The sequence below is a fragment of the Melanotaenia boesemani genome, chromosome 16 (genome assembly GCF_017639745.1).
Source record: "Melanotaenia boesemani isolate fMelBoe1 chromosome 16, fMelBoe1.pri, whole genome shotgun sequence".
Lineage (NCBI taxonomy): Eukaryota > Metazoa > Chordata > Actinopteri > Atheriniformes > Melanotaeniidae > Melanotaenia > Melanotaenia boesemani.
The window spans coordinates 15,470,934-15,494,360 of NC_055697.1; the positions used below are offsets into that span (position 1 = coordinate 15,470,934).

General features: G+C 37.5%; 1 protein-coding gene across 1 annotated transcript; it reads right to left on the reverse strand.

The window, feature by feature from the left end:
- Window positions 1–358: 358 nt before the first annotated feature.
- On the reverse strand, window positions 359–21,746 carry lrrc1 (leucine rich repeat containing 1). Its single transcript, XM_042010415.1, has 14 exons — window positions 21,132–21,746; window positions 14,109–14,226; window positions 12,780–12,858; window positions 11,348–11,437; window positions 8,720–8,776; window positions 8,558–8,621; window positions 7,740–7,814; window positions 6,149–6,293; window positions 5,617–5,735; window positions 4,988–5,071; window positions 3,458–3,573; window positions 2,941–3,113; window positions 1,705–1,844; window positions 359–772 (listed from the first exon to the last, which is right to left on the reverse strand). The coding sequence occupies exons 1-14, from the start codon at window positions 21,288–21,290 to the stop codon at window positions 614–616; spliced, it is 1,578 nt and encodes a 525-aa protein (XP_041866349.1). The 5' UTR covers window positions 21,291–21,746; the 3' UTR covers window positions 359–613.
- Window positions 21,747–23,427: the final 1,681 nt, after the last annotated feature.

Sequence of the window (23,427 nt, forward strand, 5' to 3'; positions counted from 1 at the left end):
GCAGTTTTGTTCTTTACTTTAAGAACAAAAAAAGATGTACCAAATTTGAAAAAGGAAATAAGGTTAAAAATCTGAAACAGATTAAGAAACTTGCTATACATTTTATTTACATCCGAGCTGCCAAAAAATATAAAAGTCAATATTCACAAGAGATTTACAATAATCTTTAATCAGTAGGTCCAAAAAAATCCTGCTTTTGTTTGCCCAAAATGTAAAAAGAAGTATTCACCCAGTGTTTAAAAAAGAAGATGTAGAACAAATATATAATATATTTCTGGAGGTTTATAGTGCAACTATCTAATATATATTTTAAAAAGAGCCCTTAAAAAAATTTATAATTCTTTAGAATGTTTAAAAAAAAAAAAAGAAGCATCTCTGTTGCTGACATTTAAAAGCAGAAGGCACAGCGGCCCTGGTACTGTGAGCATGTTTTACACAGGACTGGAGAGGGAGTAAGGTTGCAGGTGTCCCAGGTATAATCAGAGAAGGGGTAGGCCACACCGGGGTTTGTGGGTAAAAGAAAAAAAAAGAATAAATAAAAATAAAAACAGAGGACTGCAAGGTGTTGCAGGAGGTACACACAGAAGGTAAAAAAATATTTCTGAGGTAAAGGTCACACAGATGTGGTCACTCTGTCTGCAGCGTTATTGACCTCGTTTTTGTTGGAGTCCAGGCCTTTGGCTGCGTTCATGTCGTTGCGAATGTTCTCGGCCACTTTCTTCATGTTTTTTAGTTCTCCGGGATGAGGCGTGGCCCGCCGAAGCAATGTTCCCTGTATGGACAAAACAGATAAACTAAGTGTGTAATGTATGTTGCTGATCAAATAACTGTAGATCTGCCCTGAAGCGTCTGCTTTAAACAGATCACTGCGTAGACAAGTGATTACTCCATCAGTAAAAAAAATTAGATTTAACTCTTCAAGGCCTTTTACAGGTTCACAAGAAAGGCAGCAGTAAATCTAGGTGTGGTGTAACATGATGTGTTATAGCTATTTTTGGTCTGAGATCACCCTATAGTAAATCTGATTCAAGCCTTATATATTATACACTAGCAGGGGCCCAGACTTGTAGCAGTTAAGTGTTTGACCCTCAAATGTGGAAAGGACAGACTTTAGGTTAAGAACTCGGTTTTAGGTTAAGAGTTAAACTTACACTCAGGTAAGTAGAGGGTAAGGCCAATCGGCTATGATGGTTAGGATAGTTGTATCTGGGATGCTTTATGCCCCACAACGCTAGCAAAACAAAGATCAAACGTAACTAGGAGAGCTGGAATTTCTAAGGTTAATGTTAGCAACCATGGATATGAATGCAAGTTTTATTGTGGCTCAAAAGTTACAAAAAATTGTCTTGAATGAAATTAATTTAAAAAGCTGGCTGTATAGTAGTGATGTATGCATCTGGTACATGACAGGTCTTGAATTTTTCAGTTCTGCATAGTTCAAGGTCACAGCTTTCAGTTAAAAGATGGGCCTAATTTTGTTTCAGGTTTGGGCTGTGAAGCACCGATATCAGTGTGCCATAACTCCGGTCCAAAACCAATCGACAGCTTTTTACAGGAAGTGTAGTTGTAGACAGACAAGTAGTGTTTGAATTCATAGGAGAAATTCATTATAGGTTTGTTTTTAGATCAGTTGGCCTGCTTTAACCGTTCATATGTGCCTTATAATTTTTTTTATCACCATATCTCATTTCATGCTGCTCTCACCTTGTCGTCATCTTCCTCCTCATCATCATCTACGAAATGAATGGTACTGATCCTGTTCATGGGTTTGTTGTTCCACGTGTCATCTGCCATATCGTTCACCAGACTTTCCAATGCACCAAAGCGTGCGAGATTATCAGAACCTGGAGTTGTTTTCAAAAGAAACAACATACTTTGTTTTACTTGAATCCAGACACAGAATATTTTGAAGCTGAAAGAGGATATTTTAGCAGGTCAAAAATCAAAGTGGTTGTTATATGTGCTGCTACAAGAAATGAGGGCTGTAACACAACCCAGCGCTAATAAGAGGGAGACTGAAACTGACAGATCACGGTTTCAAATCCCAGCTTAGTCGCAGGATTACAGCAACACAATCTCCCCTGCCCCCAACCACTGCTTCACTGGCCTGATCTCCACAGGTTTAATATCTGCATTTCTACCACAAGAGAGATGACACTTCACCAAAAAGATGCCATTTCTCTTTAAAGAGGAAACCAATGTCTTTTTTTTGGCTGAATTTTTACCAGAGATTAACAAATAACATGTACACAAAGCTGTGGGTGACAACACAGAAGAAAAAAAGACAAGAAATTATTAGATCAAGCATTAATAAGACTGACCCTTAGCTGCATCTTCATACCCAGTGGGTGAGGCTTTTTTTTTTTTTTAAATAGCAGCAGGCCAGCTGCCACTAAGCCTCTTTAGCTGTCCAATCCACAGCATTTCTGATAAATATAACCAAGAAGGGCCTCAAGGGACAAGAAAGGGTTTGATCTGTCAAAGGCGCTGTGATCCTTTACAGGACCTCATAATCTACAGATACTGCAGGATCAGAGGGTGCAGAACACACTGTGCTTCTCCAAGCAGGTCATGTGATAATGCCATCAAAACCACAGGGCACTAAATGCTCAGAGATGATGCAAAGATCACAGAGTTGGCACCAAATCATTTCACTCTTGCAGTATGTGTAGACAGCTATGGCATGCCTTGCTGGCCAGGTCTCACTTGAAAAAGAGACGTCAGTCTCAAGAGACTTCCTGCTTAAATAAAGGTTAAATACATAAATACATCTTGTAGAAACTCATGCCTGCATGTATGTACATACAAACATTAAAGACACACCTTTGCAATTTTATTACACAAGGTATGAGAAAAATTTCTGAGTACACTTAGTGTCTTTGGTACTACAAAGAATTCATGAATATTCCAAATGGCCTCCCACATGATGAAATATGTTACCTTTATAGTCTGATTCACATGGTTGCTGAGGCAGCAGCACGCAGGTGAGCACCTTCTCGCCTGATTCAGGATCGTTGTCTGTCTGAAAGGTGAGAAGAGGCTGCGACTGGTTTTCCGACAACCATAAGGCCTTCAGTTGTAGGGTGGTCAGAGAAATCGGCAAGTGGGTGAGACTGAACACAGAAAGGAAGCAAATTACTGCATCAGATAACCACATAAGTACATGTTGGTTGATATTTCCAAAACATCTGCACTTCTGTGAGTGTTCAGATGATGCAGGGGTGTGTGGGAGATTTCCAGACAAAGATATGGAAAAGCTTGTGTGTGACTCAAGCAGCAGACATTGCTGCAACCTTCTCTGAAGACAAAGCAAAACACGTTCAGGCAGAGAAGGAAAACCAAAACAACCTCTGACTACAATCCTTAAAATATCAGAAAGTTCTCTAAGCTTTGCTTGTTCTGTACTCCTATCTCTTCCTCTGCTACTTAAAAACGAGCTGAGTGTTGCTAAACGTACTGGTTTCCTGAGACATCCAACACATGCAGTTCTGTGGCTTGTGACAGCTCTGCCGGTATCCTCGTAAGTTTGTTTTCTCGTACACAGAACACATTCAGACCACTGCAGCCTCCGATCTACAGAGACAGAGGGAAAAATAACATGATAAGCATGCGTCAGTCACAGTACATGATATTTATTAAGTATAGTTACACGGTCAATAACTTATTTCAATTGAAACCATTCAAAACACAATAAAAGTGCAAATGTGTATGTCTGTTATTTTGTTTGTGTTTTTTTTAAGCACAGCAACAAACTCAGAAAGCAGAGAAAATCTGTAGGCAGCATTTGGGCACTTTGCCCCAGAATTAGTGATCATAATGGCAGACTAATTACATGTCAATGGGATGCAGCACGGAAACCTAAAATTAGGTACAATTAGGCCACACTGCCAGACATAACAAGACTTGATGGGCCAGCTGAATTCCAGCTGTTACCAATAAATCTGCTCAGACACACATCAACAGAAGTTCAGGTATTCTAAGATTAGTCATGTTTAGAGGTGCACAGATAAATTTAAGGGGAAAAAAGATCAAAGATCAATAATCAAAAGAGTATAAAATATGACAAAACTGATAAAGGTTTGTTTCAATCAAGCAGAGACTGTGTCTGTTGGGAAAAGCGTTGTGAGCAACAAATTAACAATCAGCAGAATCAATAAAGCTCTGCCAATGATCAAGTAACTTAGCAAAATCCCAAATCAATACTTCAGCTGTGGTTACGCTGTGATTGGTGGAGATATCATGCAACACAGGGCTGGAAAATAATACCACAGTCGCCTCATCATCCAGGCGAAGTGTGTTCAACTGTTAGTTTTCTCTAAACACTGCAGGCTTTGCATCTTTAAGACACAGAGGCATTGTATTGCATTTAAAGAAGGCTTTCAGCTGAAGCTTTAAAGCGAGCATGACTTCACTTAGACAAGTGGTTGGACAATAATGCCACACGCAAACACAATGGAGACACTTGGTCAGAGCTGGGGGCTGAACCAAGCAGGAGATGGAAAAGTAAAAACAAAATGAGAGGATGATAAGTGAAAGAATTGTTAAGCCACATGAGAATGAACTTTAGTTTCAGTTTTAATTCATTCATAATGGCTACATTATAGTACTATGTTTGAATAGCAGCAGCGTAACCTAACAACTCTACATCAGTGTAGCCAAAACAGATTTGATTTTAATGCAGGAAAATTCATGTTTGCAGTAATTCTTTCTTTTTAAGTTTACTTTAAGCTGTACCACATTTCGACACGAACACTAACAGCAGTGATGTTTTCAACCTGAAATAACAATTCCTGCCATTTTGAAACGTGATGCTAAATGAATTTCCAAGTTAATTATATCCTGTGTTTGCTGCAAAATATTCAACTATAAGCTTGGGTGTGAGGTAATTGATACAAGTTCTGTTTTTAATTCTAGCTAATCTAAATAACCACTTATTGTACTTTAAGCTCTAAAATAAGTGATAATGGTTGGCATATTATGAACTTACCTCCTTGGGTAATGATGCTATCTGGTTTCTGTCACAGTTTAAGTTGGAGAGACGCTTCATTTTGCCGATACTCCGAGGCAAACTCTGCCACAATGACAAATGAAAAGAGTGAAAGAACATCAACATGTGCTGAATGTATTTCATCCTGCTTGGATGGCCGTTGAGTCGTTGAGTGATGTACAGTTGAGTGGAGCTATGGTTATAGCTTGACCTGCCCACTGAATAGGAAAAGTAAAGTACAATAAAGTAAGGGGATTCTGGGTTTAAACTTTGTGTGGAGTTAAAATGTTCTTCCTGTATCTGTGTATTCCTCATCCTCCCACAGTTCAAATGCATGCATGTTTGATTAACTGCTGAATATAACTTTAGTATACGTGGCTGTCTGACTGGCTGTCTTTGACCTGATAAACTAGGACCTGTCCGGGTTATACAGCATCTGTTAAAGTGGTGAAGGCTCCAGTCCTGGATGGATATGCATGTAGCTTCTGTACATCAGCCTTGGCTACAAATCGTTTCCAGTTAATTAGACAGATTTTAAGGTCACCTTCTCTAAATTAAGCATGATGGTACTACTCACACAAAACACTTATCAAATTTTAAGGCCACAATAACAGTTGAGAAAAACAAACCTGTAACTGGTTCTCTGTGAGCACAAGTTCTGTAAGGCTTTCACAGTTACCGATACTCTCTGGAAGATACATTAGCCTGTTCTGGTCAGCTTTCAATATAGAAAGTTTTTTTAGTTTTCCTGCAAAGAGAGAAAAAATACATATAGCAACCATTATTATATTGCAAAACATGGTCTAACTTGTTAGCATGAACAAGCAGGATATTGAAACAGTTATGACTTGTTCCAACTACAGTCTCTTAGAGATGCTGCTTACATATGAGAGGGCTAATTTCACTATGGTCATGTATGCAGACACGGAAGCACATCACACAGTTTATATTCATTCTAAATATGCAAACAAACTTCTTTTTTATTATTTAGAATAAAGCAAATTTTCCCAATATTTGAGAAGTATTTAACAAGGAAGAAAATTCAAATAGATTGTCTAAACATCACAAGACGACTGCAAAAAGCTTAACTTTATAAAAATAATCTAACATAATCTAATAATTATAACGCTTATACAGAGCTGGAAGAACAAGCACTCATACCAATGGTTTCTGGAAGAGCATCAATGGAATTCTGAGACACTAGCAGGTCAGTGAGTGACACCAGCCCCCCCAGCTCTTCTGGGAGTCGCTCCAGTTTGTTTTCTGATACATCCAGACACAGAAGGGTCCTAATACTGCCCATCTCCTAAAGTTCAAAGCAAAGAGGCAGAAAGCAAATGGGTACACAACAACAGCAGCGTAGAATCAATGTTATACACACTGCCTGATCAAAAAAAGTGTCCACCTGGATTTAACAAAGCAAATAGGTACAAGCCTATTGGATAAATAAGAATGGGCGATTATCTTTCAGCTGTAACAAATGTGAACTAATGCAAAGAGTAACTCCTCATTTCTTAAACAACCATGTGGAAAGACACATCCCATTGTTGTGGAAAAGATGTTGGTCTGGTTAAGAAGGGTCAAATCATTGGCATGCATCAATCAGAGAAACCTCTAAGGAGATGCAGAAACTACTAAAATTAGGTTAAGAACTGTTCAACGCTTTATTAAAAACTGGAAGGAACCATCGTCTTCCAAGAAGAAATGTGGTCAGAAAAAATCACGCATGATTGTGATCAGCGATCCCTTGGACTCAAATCAAATAAAAGAAAAACAACAGTAGAACTCATGGCTATGTTTAGTAGTGAACGTAAGAGTATTTCCACACGCATGTGAAGGGAATTCAAAGGATTGGGACTGAACAGCTGTGTAGCTGTAGGGAAAACCACTAATCAGTGAGGCTAACTGGAGAAAAAGGCTTCAGTTTGCTAGTGAGCATAAAGATTGGACTCTGGAGCGATGGAAGAAGGTCATGTGGTCTGATGAGTCCAGATTCTGTTCCAGAGCGATGGGAGCATCAGGGTAAGAAGAGAGCCAGATGAAGTGATGCACCCATCATAGTGCCTACTGGACAAGCCTGTGGGGGCAGTCAATGATCTGGGGTTGCTATGGCTGATCAGGTCTAGGTTCAGCAACATTATGTGCTCAAAGAATGAGTTCAGCTGATACCTGAGTATACTGAATGACCAGTTATTCCATTAATCTTCCCTGATGGCATGGGCACATTCCAAGATAGCAATGCCAGGATTCATCAGGGTCAAATTGTGAAAGAGTGGTTCAGGGAGAATGAGACATCTTGGGGTGTGCTTGAGAAGGCTTTGCACAGCGGTCGACCTCTCCCATCATCGATACATGATCTTGGTGGAAAATTAATTCAACACTGGATAGAAAAAATCTTGTGACATTGCAGAAGATTATCTAAACAATGCCACAGCGAATGTGTGCAGCAAACAAAGCTAAAGGCGGTCCAACAAAATATTAGTGTGTGACCTTTTCTTTTGGTGCAGACTTGTTTTTGGCCAGGCAGTGTATGTATTTGTCATATTTAACCAATGACTGTGGGACTAGCCAGCTCACATCCCTGTGCCGTTTTCAGGAAGAGGTTAACATGAATCCAAGACATGTATTTTATTTTTTGTAAGAATATTAAAAATATTAAATATTTATATAAAATATAAAAACATGGGGTACTATAATTAACAAGAAGACAAAAGAATATCAAATACAGGAAGAATTTGCATAAATAGCTTACTGTAGGTATGTCAGTCAAGTGGTTTCCATCCAGCCACAAGTCCTTTAAGCTGACAAGACAGCCTATTGATTCAGGCTATGTGGGAGGAAAAAAATGTGAGGATTGCAACAGTGAGAGCCAGGAAAATTAAAAAGAGAAACAAAGCAGAAATAAACTATTTTAGTGGCAATGTACTTCATTTTCCATGATTTCCTAAAGAGGATATTAACTTGTAAAGCTGCTGTTGTATCTATTTTTAATTCATAATGAAATATATTTTGGTACAACAAATACAAAACACACTAAGTATATTTTAATTTAAAAAATTAGAGCAGTAAAATTCTAATAAATGACCAATAAACAACCCACATATGAAACATTTCTTAGCCAGTCTGATTTTGCTTTATCTGCCTGTAAATCATTCACTATCAGAGTTAAACCATTCACATGAGATTACAAGGTAAAACCAAAGCTCAAAACAGATGGTCATCCTCCCTTCTGCGTGATAAGACATGAAATCTGTTCTCGAGGGATGCTAATGTGCCTGTACATGAGTTGGATAAGGAAATGGGGAAAAACTTCATTCTGCTTATTTTCCTTCAACAACTTGGATTCATCTGAGCAGAAAGAAAGAAAGAAAGAAAGAAAGAAAGAAAGAAAGAAAGAAAGAAAGAAAGAAGAAAGAAAGAAAGAAAGAAAGAAAGAAAGAAAGAAAGAAAGAAAGAAAGAAAGAAAGAAAGAAAGAAAGAAAGAAAGAAAGAAAGAAAGAAAGAAAGAAAGAAAGAAAGAAAGAAAGAAAGAAAGAAAGAAAGAAAGAAAGAAAGAAAGAAAGTTCTCACCAATCTGTACAGTTCGTTATTGCCCAGGTCAAGTTCTTCAAGTCTGTGAAGCTGAGATAATGACCTGTGGGTGAAAGAGTGGAAGAAAACAAAGCCTACTTTAAACTTTGGGACCAGAGTGAATATACATTCATAACACACCAGAGTGGGCTCAGTACTTACTCTGGTAGGAATGTCAAGACATTTTCTCTGAGTTCTAGTGATACCAAGTTGGCAAGGCTGCAATGACAGACAAAAAGAAAGATGATGGCATGTTTCAAAACCAAAGGGTTTCTGAAGAAAGCCAAACATGGCCATACAGCCTGGCTATCAGATAACAGACAACAGGAAGTACTTTGGAGGTGTATCAGTCTTATCAAGGCTGCACAATTGCAGAAGCATAAACAACAACTGCATTCTTTAAATGAAGAGCAAAATGTCCAAATGGTTGGGACAGACCAAAGTACACAGTTATCTGTGTCTGTGCTGTACAAGTACCCTGTTAATACAGCATTTTATGACGACAGCTAACTAGTATAGTGCAAAGTCTGTTCTGTTGATCAGAGGCCTGACTAAATAATCTCAACTTCATAAGGTATTAGAAATGGACCAGTATCTTCTTTTCTTTAACATGGCATGCAAATCAGTTTTTCTCTAAAATGAATGAGCTCAACTGTTTTACTGTGGGAAAAGATTGTATGGTAATAAATGTTAGACTGTTAGAATTGCTCATGATGCGATCAAATACTCACTGAACAAATTTTGTTCCAACTGGTTACAGCTGTTCCGACTGCACCCCGCTGTAATGCGTTTAATGTTTTACCTAAAGCACTCTTAATTGTCTTGAACATGAAATGTGCTGTACAAATAAACTTGCCTTGATTCTTAATTCAAGCTATATAAAACCCCACCTGAACCACAGGCTGACTCGCAACTACAGCATTAAATACAATTGCTACTTTTCATTAATCTTGCCTTCTGGATTTATTTTTATTTATATAACCACAGCAGATCACTGAGCAACTTCTTGACCAAAAAAAGATAAAATCTCCTGAAATAAACACCTTATGGCATTTAATCCCTAGTGATCTTATCTACTTCAGAAGACCCACAGCTTGCTGCTCCAACTGTGTTATGCTTTTCATTACCTTCTCCCCTTGACAGAGAGCAGGCCTTCAGTAACTGCGTTATGAGCGATAAATACAGGACATATGTGGGGGAACAGGCCGTACCACGAGGCAGAGGAAGGAGGCAAGGCAAGTGCAAGACTTTGTGCACAATATAAATAATGTTAGTCAGTTTGCTTTGTTTTGTTTTTTTTACCGCAGTTGCAGCCGTCGTCTGTTTTCATGGTGGCATGGTAAACAAAACAGATAGTGCCAGTGAAATGGTCTATAAAACAAGGACCTCAGGGAGGAGTCAGAATTTTACTGCAGTAAAAATAATCTTTTTGAGAGGACAATGAATCAGTTCTGTTTTAGAAAATCAGTGTTGCAGGAAGACAACCGGCAGTTTGCAAACAGAGAGGCCACCGATCATGCTTTAACAGCTGACTAACAGAGCAGGCTTTTACAAGGAAACATTCACTTTGAAGCAAACTTTAAAAAAAAAAATCTAAATGAAGCTTAGAATTGAAGCTCCTAAAAGTAGCCTTTACTGCAACAAAGAAATATTTATGATTACAGAAAGTGCTACAACTATTTTAGCTTATTCTCATCACATAATCATCCATGATTCATCAATATATGAACTTAGAATATATCTACAATACCACAAACAGTATGCTGCAGACCTGGCATTTAAAAATATTATAAAATATATTTGATTCTCACCAACCAACAACTGCTCTGCCAGTAATTGCTCCTGAAAATGCCGATCATTTTTCGCACATCTACAATAATTGCACCTCCTCAAATCTAACCCCTCATGGCTTTAAATTCAGGTTACCCTGAAATTCCAAACCACTATGAAAAACATCCCCTGTGGCACCTTGACCTAAAATCACATAGTTTTGTTATTAAATTCAATTATAACTGAACTCAACAATCAAAGATGGCTCATAGGAATAAGTCTGTTGGCAGACATGCCTTTCAATACTCAGGATTGAATGCCATCTCACAATAAGCTTTTTACCTTTTATGAACAAAGACAATGCAGCCAAGAAAAAGACAGTGACTTATGTGTCTGGAAAAAGTGATGTGGTTGTTACCCCTCCACCTCCCCAATGAAATAAGATGAAGATTTTGGAAGTGAAGAGAAAAAAAGAGACAACAGACATGGTCTGTACGCTCCTGTTGCTAATAGTATTTACTGCACAGCTTTAGGTTTTAATAGGCATACTGTCATAAATTATGTTACCAGGCTGCATGGTAGGACTCATGTCCTCAAGATTATTTTTAAGAAAAACAATTGTCTGCCTACCAATGTTGAAATAATGGTTTGGTGCTTTTGCCTGAGCAAAGTAATGAACGCCACATCTAGATGATTATATTAGGACTGAAAGTCTGTAGTTTGTTAGAGCAGCTGTCAAATTCATCTCTAGCAAGATAAACACTTAAGCAAAGAATGAGACTAGGAACATAGACACAGACAGGTTGGATCTTACCATAAAAAATTGAAGTCATTATTATATTTGTGCATATTTATCACTTCTAGTGTAACAAATTTCTTCAAAACAAACTGTTTACAGAGGCCATTAACATTTCCAAATCCTAAGAAATAACTAATAAAATCATTACTTTCTGACTTCAGCTCTCAAAGTGATAGGGATGTTTACTGGGAAACAAATGATGGCACCACGTATTTACTTACTTTCCAATGTTATCTGGAAGAGTCTGCAATGAAATGTCATTGATGGAAAGACAAGTGAGATTCCGTAGCTCTGGAAAGCTATCAGGTAACCTAAAAAAAAATAAGACAGAGTGCAATATGAAGAGTAAAAGTAATTCATAGCAACATATCTATTAAAAATGAAATACTTCAATTTGGCATTTTAAGAGAAAAGACAACTTTTGCCCTGCAAACGTTTCCATTTTAAATATGAACATCTGGGCATCAAAACATTCCTGTCCACATGATCAGACTGTTATCAGGGACATTTTGTTGAACAATTTTGGGTATTTTCCAGTTATTGCCAGCGGCTGAAGCACACCAAATGTCTCCTACAAGAACACAGCTCCCAAACAAACAGTCCATGATATTTGTGCTATACAAAGCAGGTGATATGGGTATCCTTATAACTAGCTTACTTTCTTTTGTTACTTTCTTTCTTACTTTCCAAGTTTTTACTTTAAAAATTCTCTTTAAGGCAGCAGGCTGACCTAAATGTGATTATTCATAAGCTACTGTCATCAAACACAGTAATATAATGCTTTTTCCACCCCTTTGAATTCTATATATCTTATTTTTGCTGGCAGTTATTGTACTAGTGATGAACTTCAAATGTGATTACAGAGCTAAAAAACTTTGTTTCTACCCAAAACTTTAATCTGTCACATTACTCATATTAGGCATACTCTAAATATCTTATTTAAATGCAGAAATTTAAACAAACAAATGAGAGTGTCTGTATATTTAATAAGCAAGCTTGCAGCAAGTCTAAATAACCTAAAAGCTGTTCTGCAGGCTTGTGTACCTCACTCCCATGCTAAGGTTTGCTGCTACATCTGCATGAAAGCATACAGTTTAGCCATTTATTTGCTATTTATTCTAAATAGCAATATATATATATATATATATATATATATATTATTGTTGATACTACACCACATGCTTGTGAACCTGCAGTTGGAACCAGATCTTTACTATTTCACTATTAGAGCAACAGAAGAAAATTGGGTTACTACTGTGGAAAAAGAGAGCTGTTTGTGTGTTTGTCTGGCAGTGTGTGTGCATGTGTGTGAATATATTGAACAGCACAGACTTTGTTTGCCATTTATTGCTGCCTTCTAAACTCTACACTGTAAAGCCATGTGGCTCATGCTGAGGTGTAAATTACATTTGACCTCACCCACAAAAGAAAACCAGACTATGCACAATCTGCAATCTGTCTGGTGTATAAATGTAATGTTCCCAATGGAAAAGAAAACAGCAAAAAACCTTAAAAACCACAATGAAGACACATCTCTTCACAGAAAATATGTATATTATCTACTGTCTTTATAACTATTCTTTTCCCTGTTATTTAACAAGCGTGTCCCCCCCCCCAAAAAAACTTTGGATTAGACATCTGTCTGTGAATTACCTTGTTAATGGATTCCCACTGAAATCTGCCACTTGGAGAGATCTGCAGTAAGAAATGCTCTCTGGAATTTCCATAATATCTAAAGGAAAGAAAAGACAAGATTTCTTAACACTACGATATGTTGCAAGCTGCAACAAATAAAAGGCATTGTGGGAAATAAAAATAAAATAAAAATGCAGAGATTTGCAAATCTAAAAAAAAAAAAAAAAAAACAGTACAATTCTCACAAATAGAAATACTGTACACTGACCCCCGAGTGAAGCACACAGAAGGCAGGTCATAGTGTAAAGAGTATGCTTTAGTACTGGTACCTTCAAACAAACAGCTGTTATAAAGAGCAGGAATACAAATGGAAGATGCAGCATGGTGGAATTTGTGATGTTAAAATGTCCTGCAACACCTCTGAGTGGATGTTAAGTGGATATCTTTGTAGCAGGACAAATCGGCTTTCTTGAGCAGATGGTGTAGATACCAATGAGTTCTGATCTGCACATTAGTGCCATGTGCAATAATACACCTATAACATGATGGATGCCACCTTTTTTAATTTAGTACAACTAGATGGTCTAATGGTCACAACAATTTAATAATAATTTTCAGTTTTGTCCCTTTATATAGACATTTCTCTGGATTCTCTCTCTTTTTTATATCATGTATAATTTATGATGGAGTCCCAAAATTATTTACAAACTTACTTCAAGAAACATTCTTTCTTAGTTGTATAAATATATTTTAAATAATGCTTCCTCACTTTCACATTTACATTGCACAGCCCTTCTAGTTTTCTGTCACCTGATGGATCCTTGTTTTTCTACATACACATCACTGACATCAAATAATGCAAAAAAATAAATATTTAATTTCTCCATTAAATATAATATGTAACTAATTTGCTGTTTTTGTTTACATTTAACAAAGTAAGAAGGTGACTAGTGGAGAATAAGCCTGTTCTTAAGATAAATGATCATATTGGCCTGGTCAAGCTTACAATAAGTTCATCTTTTAACCATTAAAATAAAAAGCTTGCACAGCTGTTTAAAACACAAACTTGAACTTTCATAGTTGGTTATGTGAATTTGGTTTTACAGCCAAAACTCTGAACAGCTTTTGGAGATTTGGAGTAATGAAAACCATTCTTTGTTTTTATGCATCTTTGTTGCATCAGCTTCGTAAATGAAGCGTAAATCTGTCAGTGTGATTCATTCACTGAATTGAGCACTGTTGCTCAACCCAGCATACTCAGAGTTGTGAATACAACACACAGAAACACAGCTGTATGTGTTACAATCTTTTTTACTTCAGTGTGATACAGATTATTTCTTCTCTTACCATTTCGAGAGACATCCAGCTCTACCAGCTGCATGAAGTTGGCTATTTCTGGTGGAAGTCTTTGGATCTCATTGTCACTCAGGCCCAGTTTGCGAAGTTTCACTAGCTGGAAAAATGGCTGAAAGGGAAAGAAAATATACATTCAGTTAGAAGCTTTACAAGGTATTAAATTTGAACACAAAACTTCAGTAACACTAGAGATCCTGTACTAATTTAAGAATTTGTTAAAGGCAAAACTGTTAAAAGCCAGAAAAATATTGCATAACGTCTCCAGTGTCTCCTCACTAACTAATCATGATCTCACTCTTGGATCACATGCTCCTGGCTGTTACTAAATGAATTAATGGAACAGAAACACAATCTCAGCAGAGTTGCCAGATCTTACAGGAAAAACGAACGACCATCTCGATAAAAACAAGCCCAAAAGAAGCGACTTGGCCCCTCAAGAAAAAACTAAAAAAATCTGTTATTTTGAAGTGCAACTGGTTAACATAATCAACAATCACATTAAAATAATAAATCCATAATTCCCCATCAACTGTGCTGTCCTAAGGAAACAGACAACATGTCAAGAAAGAAAGGTCTAGATGGAGGCCTGAAGGCATTTATTACAAATTGACATCCAGAACAAGAAGGGGCAGAACCTTACCTCTTTAGCCTGCCAGACAGTAGCTAACAATACTGCTTTAGGTTCCCTTGATGTTTTGACATGAACTGAAGAATTCATTAATTTTCCCTCAGGGTTTTTGCATTTTCTTAGTTGCATCTATCATCAAACCAAAAACCTGGTTCGATGTTAATCTATACCAGTGTTTCCCCTTCCCCTTACCACTAGAACGACTGCTCTTCCTCCTGAGCTGTAGCTGTAGCTCAGGAGGAAGAGCAGTCGTCCTTCGACCGGAAGGTAGGCAGATAAATTCCAGGCTTCCACTGACTACATGCCGAAGTGTCCTTGGGCAAGACACTTAACCCCATGTTGCCTCCCGATGTGCCTATTGGGGTGTGAATGTGTGTGTGAATGGGTGAATGTGATAAGTAGTGTAAAGCGCTTTAAGTGGTCAAACTGACTGGAAAAGCGCTATATAAGTACAAGTCCATTTACCATTTTATCCTTTTATTAAAAAACTAAACAGTCTGATGGTATTTATCTGATTTACATGAAGGCATGTCACAGCTGCTCTCTGTGTCCACAGCGGAGTTCCACCATGATGCCACACTTAAGCTACGATTACATGGACAAATGTTTCATCTATTTGATAGAAATCAATCTGATGGGAAATTCCAGCTGACATGTTGACACATACACTGGATCAAGTGATCCGATCAGTTGTATTTTTTAATACAGATTTAATATGATCGTAACACCTTTGATATGAAAATGCCTGCTAGTTTGGGAAAGTAGTCCATGATGTTTCTTGATTAGTATTAATTTGTCAGCTTTGTGTGTTTATTCATTTATTTTATTTAATTAATTGAATCTCCCAAACGACACAGGTGATCCGTTCCGTTTCCTTCAGCACCGTGGACAGCAGCATTGTTTGTTTGTCGTGTGCTGTAAGCGTCCATACAACAAACATTCAATATGCTTCTTTCTGGGGTTGTTAAAACAACTTTCCATCCCTCTTTCTGAGTAAGCAAACTGCATACAGTAGTAGCAGAGGTTTTTTTTTTTTTTCCCCCATGTGGTTCAAGCATGCGTAGAAATAACATACCTCACAGAAACTATCGAAATGAGTGTACGGCTATTTTTTCCTGATAGTGAAAAGGTTTCAACCCCTCTCGATCGAAGTGAAAATTCTTTTTCAATCAAGGCCGATCGGATCAGCTGACATGTTTGCATGATGCATTTTATTCTGATTGGATGTTTGATCGGATTAAAAGTGTTCCATGTAAACGTAGCTAGTGAACAGGTGTGCGTTAACAGGTGACCACATGTCCGGCAGCGGACAGAGTGCACGTCAGAAAACATGTCAACCAGTTAAAAAACAGGCAATGACTAAATTATTTTGTCATTAGCAGATGTATCATATAGAGTAATTTATTAGTCTGTTTTCTATGCTACATGCATCCATGATACAGATGGACAGAAAGGGGCAGAGGGGAGGGAATAAATTGGTCTGAGGGATGGGTGGATGTCTTTCAGGTCGGTGTTGCCATCATCAACAATAACAGTTGTTCCCCTTTTAGTTCCCTTTTGTCTGACTGGTAAAAAGACAACACAAGCAGTTGATTACAGTAAGATCAGCTGCACACATTGAGCAAATTATTGGCCTCAATAATAATTTATGAATAAAAGGTAAAGATTGAGCTATTTCCTTAAAATTTAACACTACCAGCTTCAAACTAGACGCTTCATGTGGATAAGATAATGCAATATTACCGCACACAGCCAAATTATCAATAGATCTAATCAAACAATCACCTAGGTGTAAATGCCATCTGTAAAGTGTGTTTGTCTTTATCCATGGACCATATTGAGCCACACATTTAATGTGTGCACAATAAATAAAACTCAAGAGTCTAAAAGTCAAACTCCACCCTGTTACAGTATGCACATGTTGCTTCAAGCTCCCAAGACAGTTTAATCTTTCATCTGACTAAACAAACATGTGTTATTTGTCTAGGCTTACGTATCCAAACCAACTTAATTTCAATTTCACATTTAATTCAAATCCATGTGTGGCCGCAGGGGCCGATGTCTGAATTTGCTTTTAAACCACAAGGAACAGCCCAAGATTTGTTCCTTGTTTATAAACTTACTTCCAGAATGCTGAACTTGAGTTAAACAGATCAGATCAGAACTGTACTGCTTCTCTGAGCAATGGAAGCTGCATTAAGAAACGCAAATAGGCTCAGTGTCAAAGATACAAAAAACCAATGCTTAATCTCTCCTTCTGTCTTATCAGCTGCCTGGCTGCAAAATACCAACAGGCTTTGAGTCCTGCATTTAAAAACCTGTTCTTCCTGTTAGTGTCATTCAGCATCAGTATCCCCAGTAAGAAAAAAAAAAACAAAAAACAAATTGCCTATGTTTGACATACAAAACAAAAAATGCTCCAGTCAAGAATACATTCCTATCTTAGTTTTTTTGTTTATTTGTTTTTCCCCCTAATCCCTACTCAATATTTTACTTTTCAGTTAGTTTGCTTTTGATAGTCCACTATCTTGTTGGGATAAAGGCGTAAGTAAATTACACCAGTATCAAATGTTTCCTGTTAAGGTTACAAATAAATTACAAACACCACACCGTATTGTGTAAAACAGCATGAGCTCAGGTTAAAATACTCCCAAGCATGTGTCAAACACGCTACAACTGCACTACCTTTCTGACACCTTTTCTTTTGATCACATGTGAGTTAGTTTGACCATCGACTTCCTGCTTTGGCATTCATAGCACCGCTTGCTTTAGCACTTCACAGAGATCATAAACCTTGCAGTTTCCTGTCTATACACAGATATTGTTTCCCCTTTCCATCACCACCACGACTCTGTGGCCCATCACATTTTCCAGTTTTCTCCAACAGACAGAAAAAGCAAAACAAACATGCAGTATGCAGTCATAGAATAGATATTTAATACCAGCAGATGTGTGTACAGTATTTGAGGAACCAATCGATTTCTAGTATTTTTGCTCAAAATTAGTTTTAAACAAAGTGCTGATTAACAAAACTAAAAAGCACTTTTCAGTAGACTGACTGGCTTACTGGCTGCTGCAACTGAATGCCATTTATGCTTTAAATTCTGAACGAAAACCAACTTTTATCAGGTTGTAAATATAAATTATTTGACACAGTAAAATCCAAGTAGGTAGGAAATGGCCCACATAGATTGCCTTTAAATTAAAGTAAAATGAAAAAGAAAGCAAGTCATACTAATAAATGCTTCTTCAATATAGTTTACTGGAGATTGAGTTTAGATAACTCTTGACTCGGTGTGATCTACTCAGGATTACTATTTCAAAAAGCTATAACATAGTTTTTCTTACGCTGGCTATAACTGGTTGAATTAATTATAAAACTATGAAAGTTTAACAAAGATTTTGCATTTTAATTTGTTTTGTCAGTCCTAACTCTTATGACATTTAATGAATTATAACAAAGAAATGCATAAAATATTTACACTGAAGACAGAGCTGCTAGAGAATATTTGGTACTAAGATTTATCGATCTTAGGAAAAAAACAAGTTACAGTTTGCCAATTTTGTCTACTGCCTCAATACAACTAATACATCAATTAAAAAAAAAATAAAGCAACTAAACATGCTGTTTTAATCCCTTACTTTGGTCAGAAGGTTCTTCTTTGTAAAACTACTGAAATCGTCTGCTGAGGTTCAACTTGTCTCATCTTGTCACTGGATAACAAACCTTTTCCGTTTCATCTTGCAATCAGAACTGCCTTGTGCATGTTTTTATCTGCCTGCTGGTGGGAATCACTGACTTGAAATATGTTACTGTGTCACAGCTTAGTTGCATCATTGTTGATTTAATAATAAAGTCAGTGGTCGGCGTATATTCAGTAAACCACCTCCGAGGCAAATGTGATGAAGCCACAGAGCGAGCACTGAAGTTATCCACTTGGACATTTCTTGAGTTCACTCAGCAAACATTGATGACATTAGTTACATTCCAAAGAGCATAATAGTTTTTTTTTTTTTTTTTTGTCGACGTGCAAACAATCCATCCCCTAGCCTCTAAACATGTTTAGAATATTTGGAAGTTGAGTAGAGAAATGACTAAGTTATGATGCAGTTGTTTGTGTGTTGTCACAGTGAGAGTACACCTGCTAATCACATCCTTTCAGGTAGATAGAGTGCAAAGAAGCTTGTTTATCAGGCTTGTTTTTTGTCGGATTACGTTTGTCAAGTGTAATGTCTTTTCTGTGTGTTGGTTTATGGTTGTATTTGTCTGTACTTTACAATTCAGGTCATTGATTCACTTTGACTTCATTAGAAAACTCTAGCACAAACAATTGTTCAAACAAGGCAACAAAGCACATAATGCTGTCTTTGTTTTCAGTCAGAATACGTGTTCCTGAGCTTTTCTTCAAAAGACAAAGTAAGCAATGTGACGAGGCCACGGCAGGTTGCTCACATTTTTGCTGTTCGATCAAATATTTGTGTACATGCCCAGCATGATATTATTATTTGGAGTCCCTTTTGTATTCTTCTGTGGATTTTTATAAGCCAAAAAATGAATGCAGTTGAGAAGACTTGATTGAAAGGATTAAGTTGAAGTTTTTCTTAGACTTAGACTTCATTTAGACACAGACGGAAATGTAGGGAAAAAATGACAGTTATCCATCTGACACACATTGCCTCTAGTTATGAGGCCAGGAGTTTCTCAAGTGAAATAAGTCATACTTTGCTGGAACAGCTGTGAACCTAATAACTAATTTCCTGCACTTTGAGTTAAAGTAAAATGCTTAACACAATTTCTTAGGCTTAAAATACACTCCAAAGAGCTGAACTAAGAATGCTTTCAGCAACAGAACTAGTTTTACTGGAAACGTTTAAGAGGTTTGCTACAGAGACATAAACTATGTAGTGAATGTTGCAACACCCGGTAGGATGATAGCTTGAAAAACAACACAAGTCAGGCATCTTCAGTTTTAAGTACAGACATAAAGAAATTCTAAGGAAGCCCATAGGTAATAACATGTAAATCCTTTAAGTAGTATCCCACTTAATCCTGAGCATAGAGGCACATGTAAAAAGACCAGGATTTTGTGTGTACACTTCTTAAAGTCTATCTGTAGTCCTGTTATGAGATTTCTGTTTGATTGAGTTTAAAAACCAAAACGTTCATATTGTGAGACTTCTGTGTTGGCTTCAAAGTTGACTCCATGACATTAATATCAATAAATGTTCATACAAAATACAGCCAGTAAAGATAAATAGTATCATCGTGGTAGAAGAAGGTACTAAAGATGAAAAATGTCAGTTCTTAATGAGGTTGTTTTCATATAAGCAAATGGAAATTATTTCAAAATACTTAATTGCCACTTTAAATATGTGCCGTTGGACAAGTTTTAGAATATTTCTTCCTCTCACATCAGTAACAGCCACAATCATGCTATAATGACAATATGACAAAAGACCACAAATTACCTGAAAATGCACTCCTCACACTTTATCATATTGTTAGATGATATTACTGGTCATATTACAACAGATGTTTACCATGATGACCCACTTCATATCCTTTTTACCAGATTTTGTTAGAAGCTATTATACAGCTATTGCGAGATTTTTGTCCAGAGCTTTCCGCCAAATGTCATGGGTTGAGCAGATGGCTGCTACTTTTGTCAAATCTATTTTCAAGGTCAGACATAAACCTATGGTTTACAATAAGAATTGAGTGAAACAGATGAATTAATTTGGACAGTGAATTTTAGCTTCCAGCTTGACAATCATATCCAAAATTATTTCTCTTAATTCATATCAATCAGATCTACAATGGAGTTGGTATTGCTACTAACGCCCCTAAAATATTACCAGGAACTTAGGTTGTGACTTGAATTAGTCAGTGTTGTTATGGGATCATGTAAATATTATCTGCATTCAGTCATGGTTTTCTTTCTGGCTGAAGCAGAGCTTATACCTCTCTAATATATTGGTTTAAACTTAAAAGGTCACTTGACCTCAGCATCTGAACAAACAGGTTAGACATATCAGACACAGTGTCAGGGCTTTCTAGAAGGCTATGAATGTTTGAGACACCTGAGACTCGTAATATGTCTCTGATCAAAACCTCGACCCTAGCTCATATTTTTAGTTAACCTGTGGAGGGAGGTGGAGTTCAAAGGAAATGTTCCACGTACAGTGTGCCTGCCTTGCTTAGCTAGCGTAATTACTGTACCCAGGTCCCAGTAGATTCTCACGGGATGCCTGTTCAGCTCAGTTCGCAGCTTTGTCAAAGCCAGTTTGACTGGAGGGACACAATTCTTATTAACAAAAACACCCCGTGTTATTCTTCATCTAGACCTGCCGTTTACACAAATGAGCGGAAGCTGTTCTCTGCTTACCTTGGGCAAGTCTCGGAGTTGGTTGGCATCCAACAACAGCTCCTCCAAACTCCGTCCGTAGCGATAAATCTCATCGGGTACATACAGCAGGGAGCAGTGGCGTTTATCGATCGTCTCAACGTGACGGTTACACCGCCACAGGGGTATGCAGTGAAACATCACGGGGAGGTGGGAATAAATCTCTTATCCGTGCGATTAACAAACAGCGTGGCGAGGGGATGCAACAGATTGCTACGGCGAGACTAACCTGAGCTCAACTTACCGCTAAAGCACACGCCAGGCGAAACTAAGGCAAGTAAACACCGAAACTCCCGCTGTAAATAAGTCGCGGTAACGTTACAGTGCTAACGTTCGTCAGGTCGCCACGAACATAGGAATAACTCTCCGTCGTTGTCTCACTTTAGTAATTCGTGGTAGGCACCTGTTTTCTTCCTCGTCTCACCTCCGCCGTTTTTAAAAGCCTTCTTTGTAGCATAAAAAATACAGGCTGCATCTCAGTGTAGCAGAATATGGCATTCTGTTTTTTTGTTTTGTTTTTTCGTCTCGTCCCGGAGTTAATTTCCTCTCCCGTCCAGTTTCTGACCCGGAACATTCACTCCCTCATTCCTATCCTACGTCATCGTTCCAAGCTGCTCCTCCCTCCGGTCCCTCCTCTGGATAGCCCCGTCCCGCACAGGACCGCCGCCATGATGGGGCACAAAAAGGGAGGAGGGGGGTCAACCGAGAGAGAAAACATATTCTACAAACTTTTAAGTTAAATATTTATTATTAAATACCGGAACTGCCTCTACCTATAGTGTCACTAATCAGACTTAACAAGTTCTTCTCTACTTACAATTTTAATAAGTATTAGCACTATGGAGAATATTTATGGCACATGTAATGTCTCTTTAATTTAGCTACCGTGAAAGTATCATCAGAATTTTCTTAACGCAATTTAAGTAATTAGAGTAAACAAAACGTCAGGCGAATTTGGAATGAGATATAGTTTACTCTTTATTTAGCTAGTGATAACAAAGTGCATTAAAGATTTTGAATGCAGCAGTAGTAATTGTATATTTTCACACACATAACCGACTAAAATTATGTGAACTGTGCAGAGAAATTGCCATTTTGGCCCAAAGACTTTTGGAATCAATGTATATCACATAATCATTGGATAGGTTTTAAAATTGTAATTTTAAGGACTTAACTAAAAAGAATTATCTAAACTTGTCCCAAAAAGTAAACAAATTTGTGTATGGTCATTTCTTTGTTTCTTGTATTAGTGCCTCTTGGAAATAAATATTATATAGCTGGAAAGCCTGTTTAAATGGTGCCACATTTGTTAAAAAAATGCATTTGTGAGATGACCGACTGAATTAAGTATGTGGGCTGCAACAGTAAAAAAAAATCTTGTCAAATCTTCTCTGCCAATGCCAGACAGCTTTTACTTCAATTGACTGCCCTTCCACATCAGGCCCATTTGCACTGGTGTTGGCAGCATGCACCCTGGAACCTGGATGTGCATTAGCAGGAACATTATGTTCCACCAACAAAGGCTTTTCAACAATATAAGATTTATTGCCAAGAAGTATTGTTACAACAAAGAAATAATTGACCAAATATCCTTATCTTTTGTACAAATTTTATATTTTCACAGTCCAAAGGTGACAAAATAATCTGCATTTAGCAAGGTGTGATCTGTTAGCAACAACTGTTAATCAGCCTGTTGAAATTGTCTCATTTCACAGCCTGTTGAAATTGTCTCATTTCACAGCTTCACCTGTCTAATGTTAGAGGTGAATGGCAACAACAGGCCCACCCCCTACCCCACTTATTTTACTGTCTGTCCATAATAAAGAAACTGATCAGTAAATTGAAGTCCTTTCAAATAATCACTAAGCTTTTTATACACAAAAAAAGATGTCACTTTGATTTCAGCTGATGAAAGTCCATAACCCCTTGCTATCCTTTAAAGCTTCATAGTGGGATCTTTCCTGGTCAAGGTCAGCTGCTATGAATAGTGCTGAGGCATTATAGTGAAAGGACCCCCTCTTTAACAATCAGGTCAGGTTAACGCTGTCGCCAAGGTTAGTTTGGCTTAGCTTTATCAGATAATTAGCAAACAATATAATGGTCTATGTTAGGTGGGCAGAGTTCTAAGTGTTTAATTCCCATTATGTATTTCAAAAGATCAACAGGTAAAACTCTATATGGCCCTGAATATATACGCCAATAAATCCACACTACAAGTTACTAAAAATGAGGAGAAAAACACGTCTTTTTTTTTCCAAAGCTACCAAGGGTCACAATC

What these genes read in the sequence shown, in the direction of transcription:
- lrrc1 (XM_042010415.1), bottom strand. Translation starts at nt 21,290, where the DNA reads ATGTTTCACTGCATACCCCTGTGGCGGTGTAACCGTCACGTTGAGACG. An exon ending in ATGTGAATCAGACTATAAAG is followed by an intron (nt 1,845 to 2,940) that starts GTAACATATTTC and finishes AAACAACTCCAG; the next exon opens with GTTCTGATAATCTCGCACGC. An exon ending in AGGAGGAAGATGACGACAAG is followed by an intron (nt 773 to 1,704) that starts GTGAGAGCAGCA and finishes TTGTCCATACAG; the next exon opens with GGAACATTGCTTCGGCGGGC.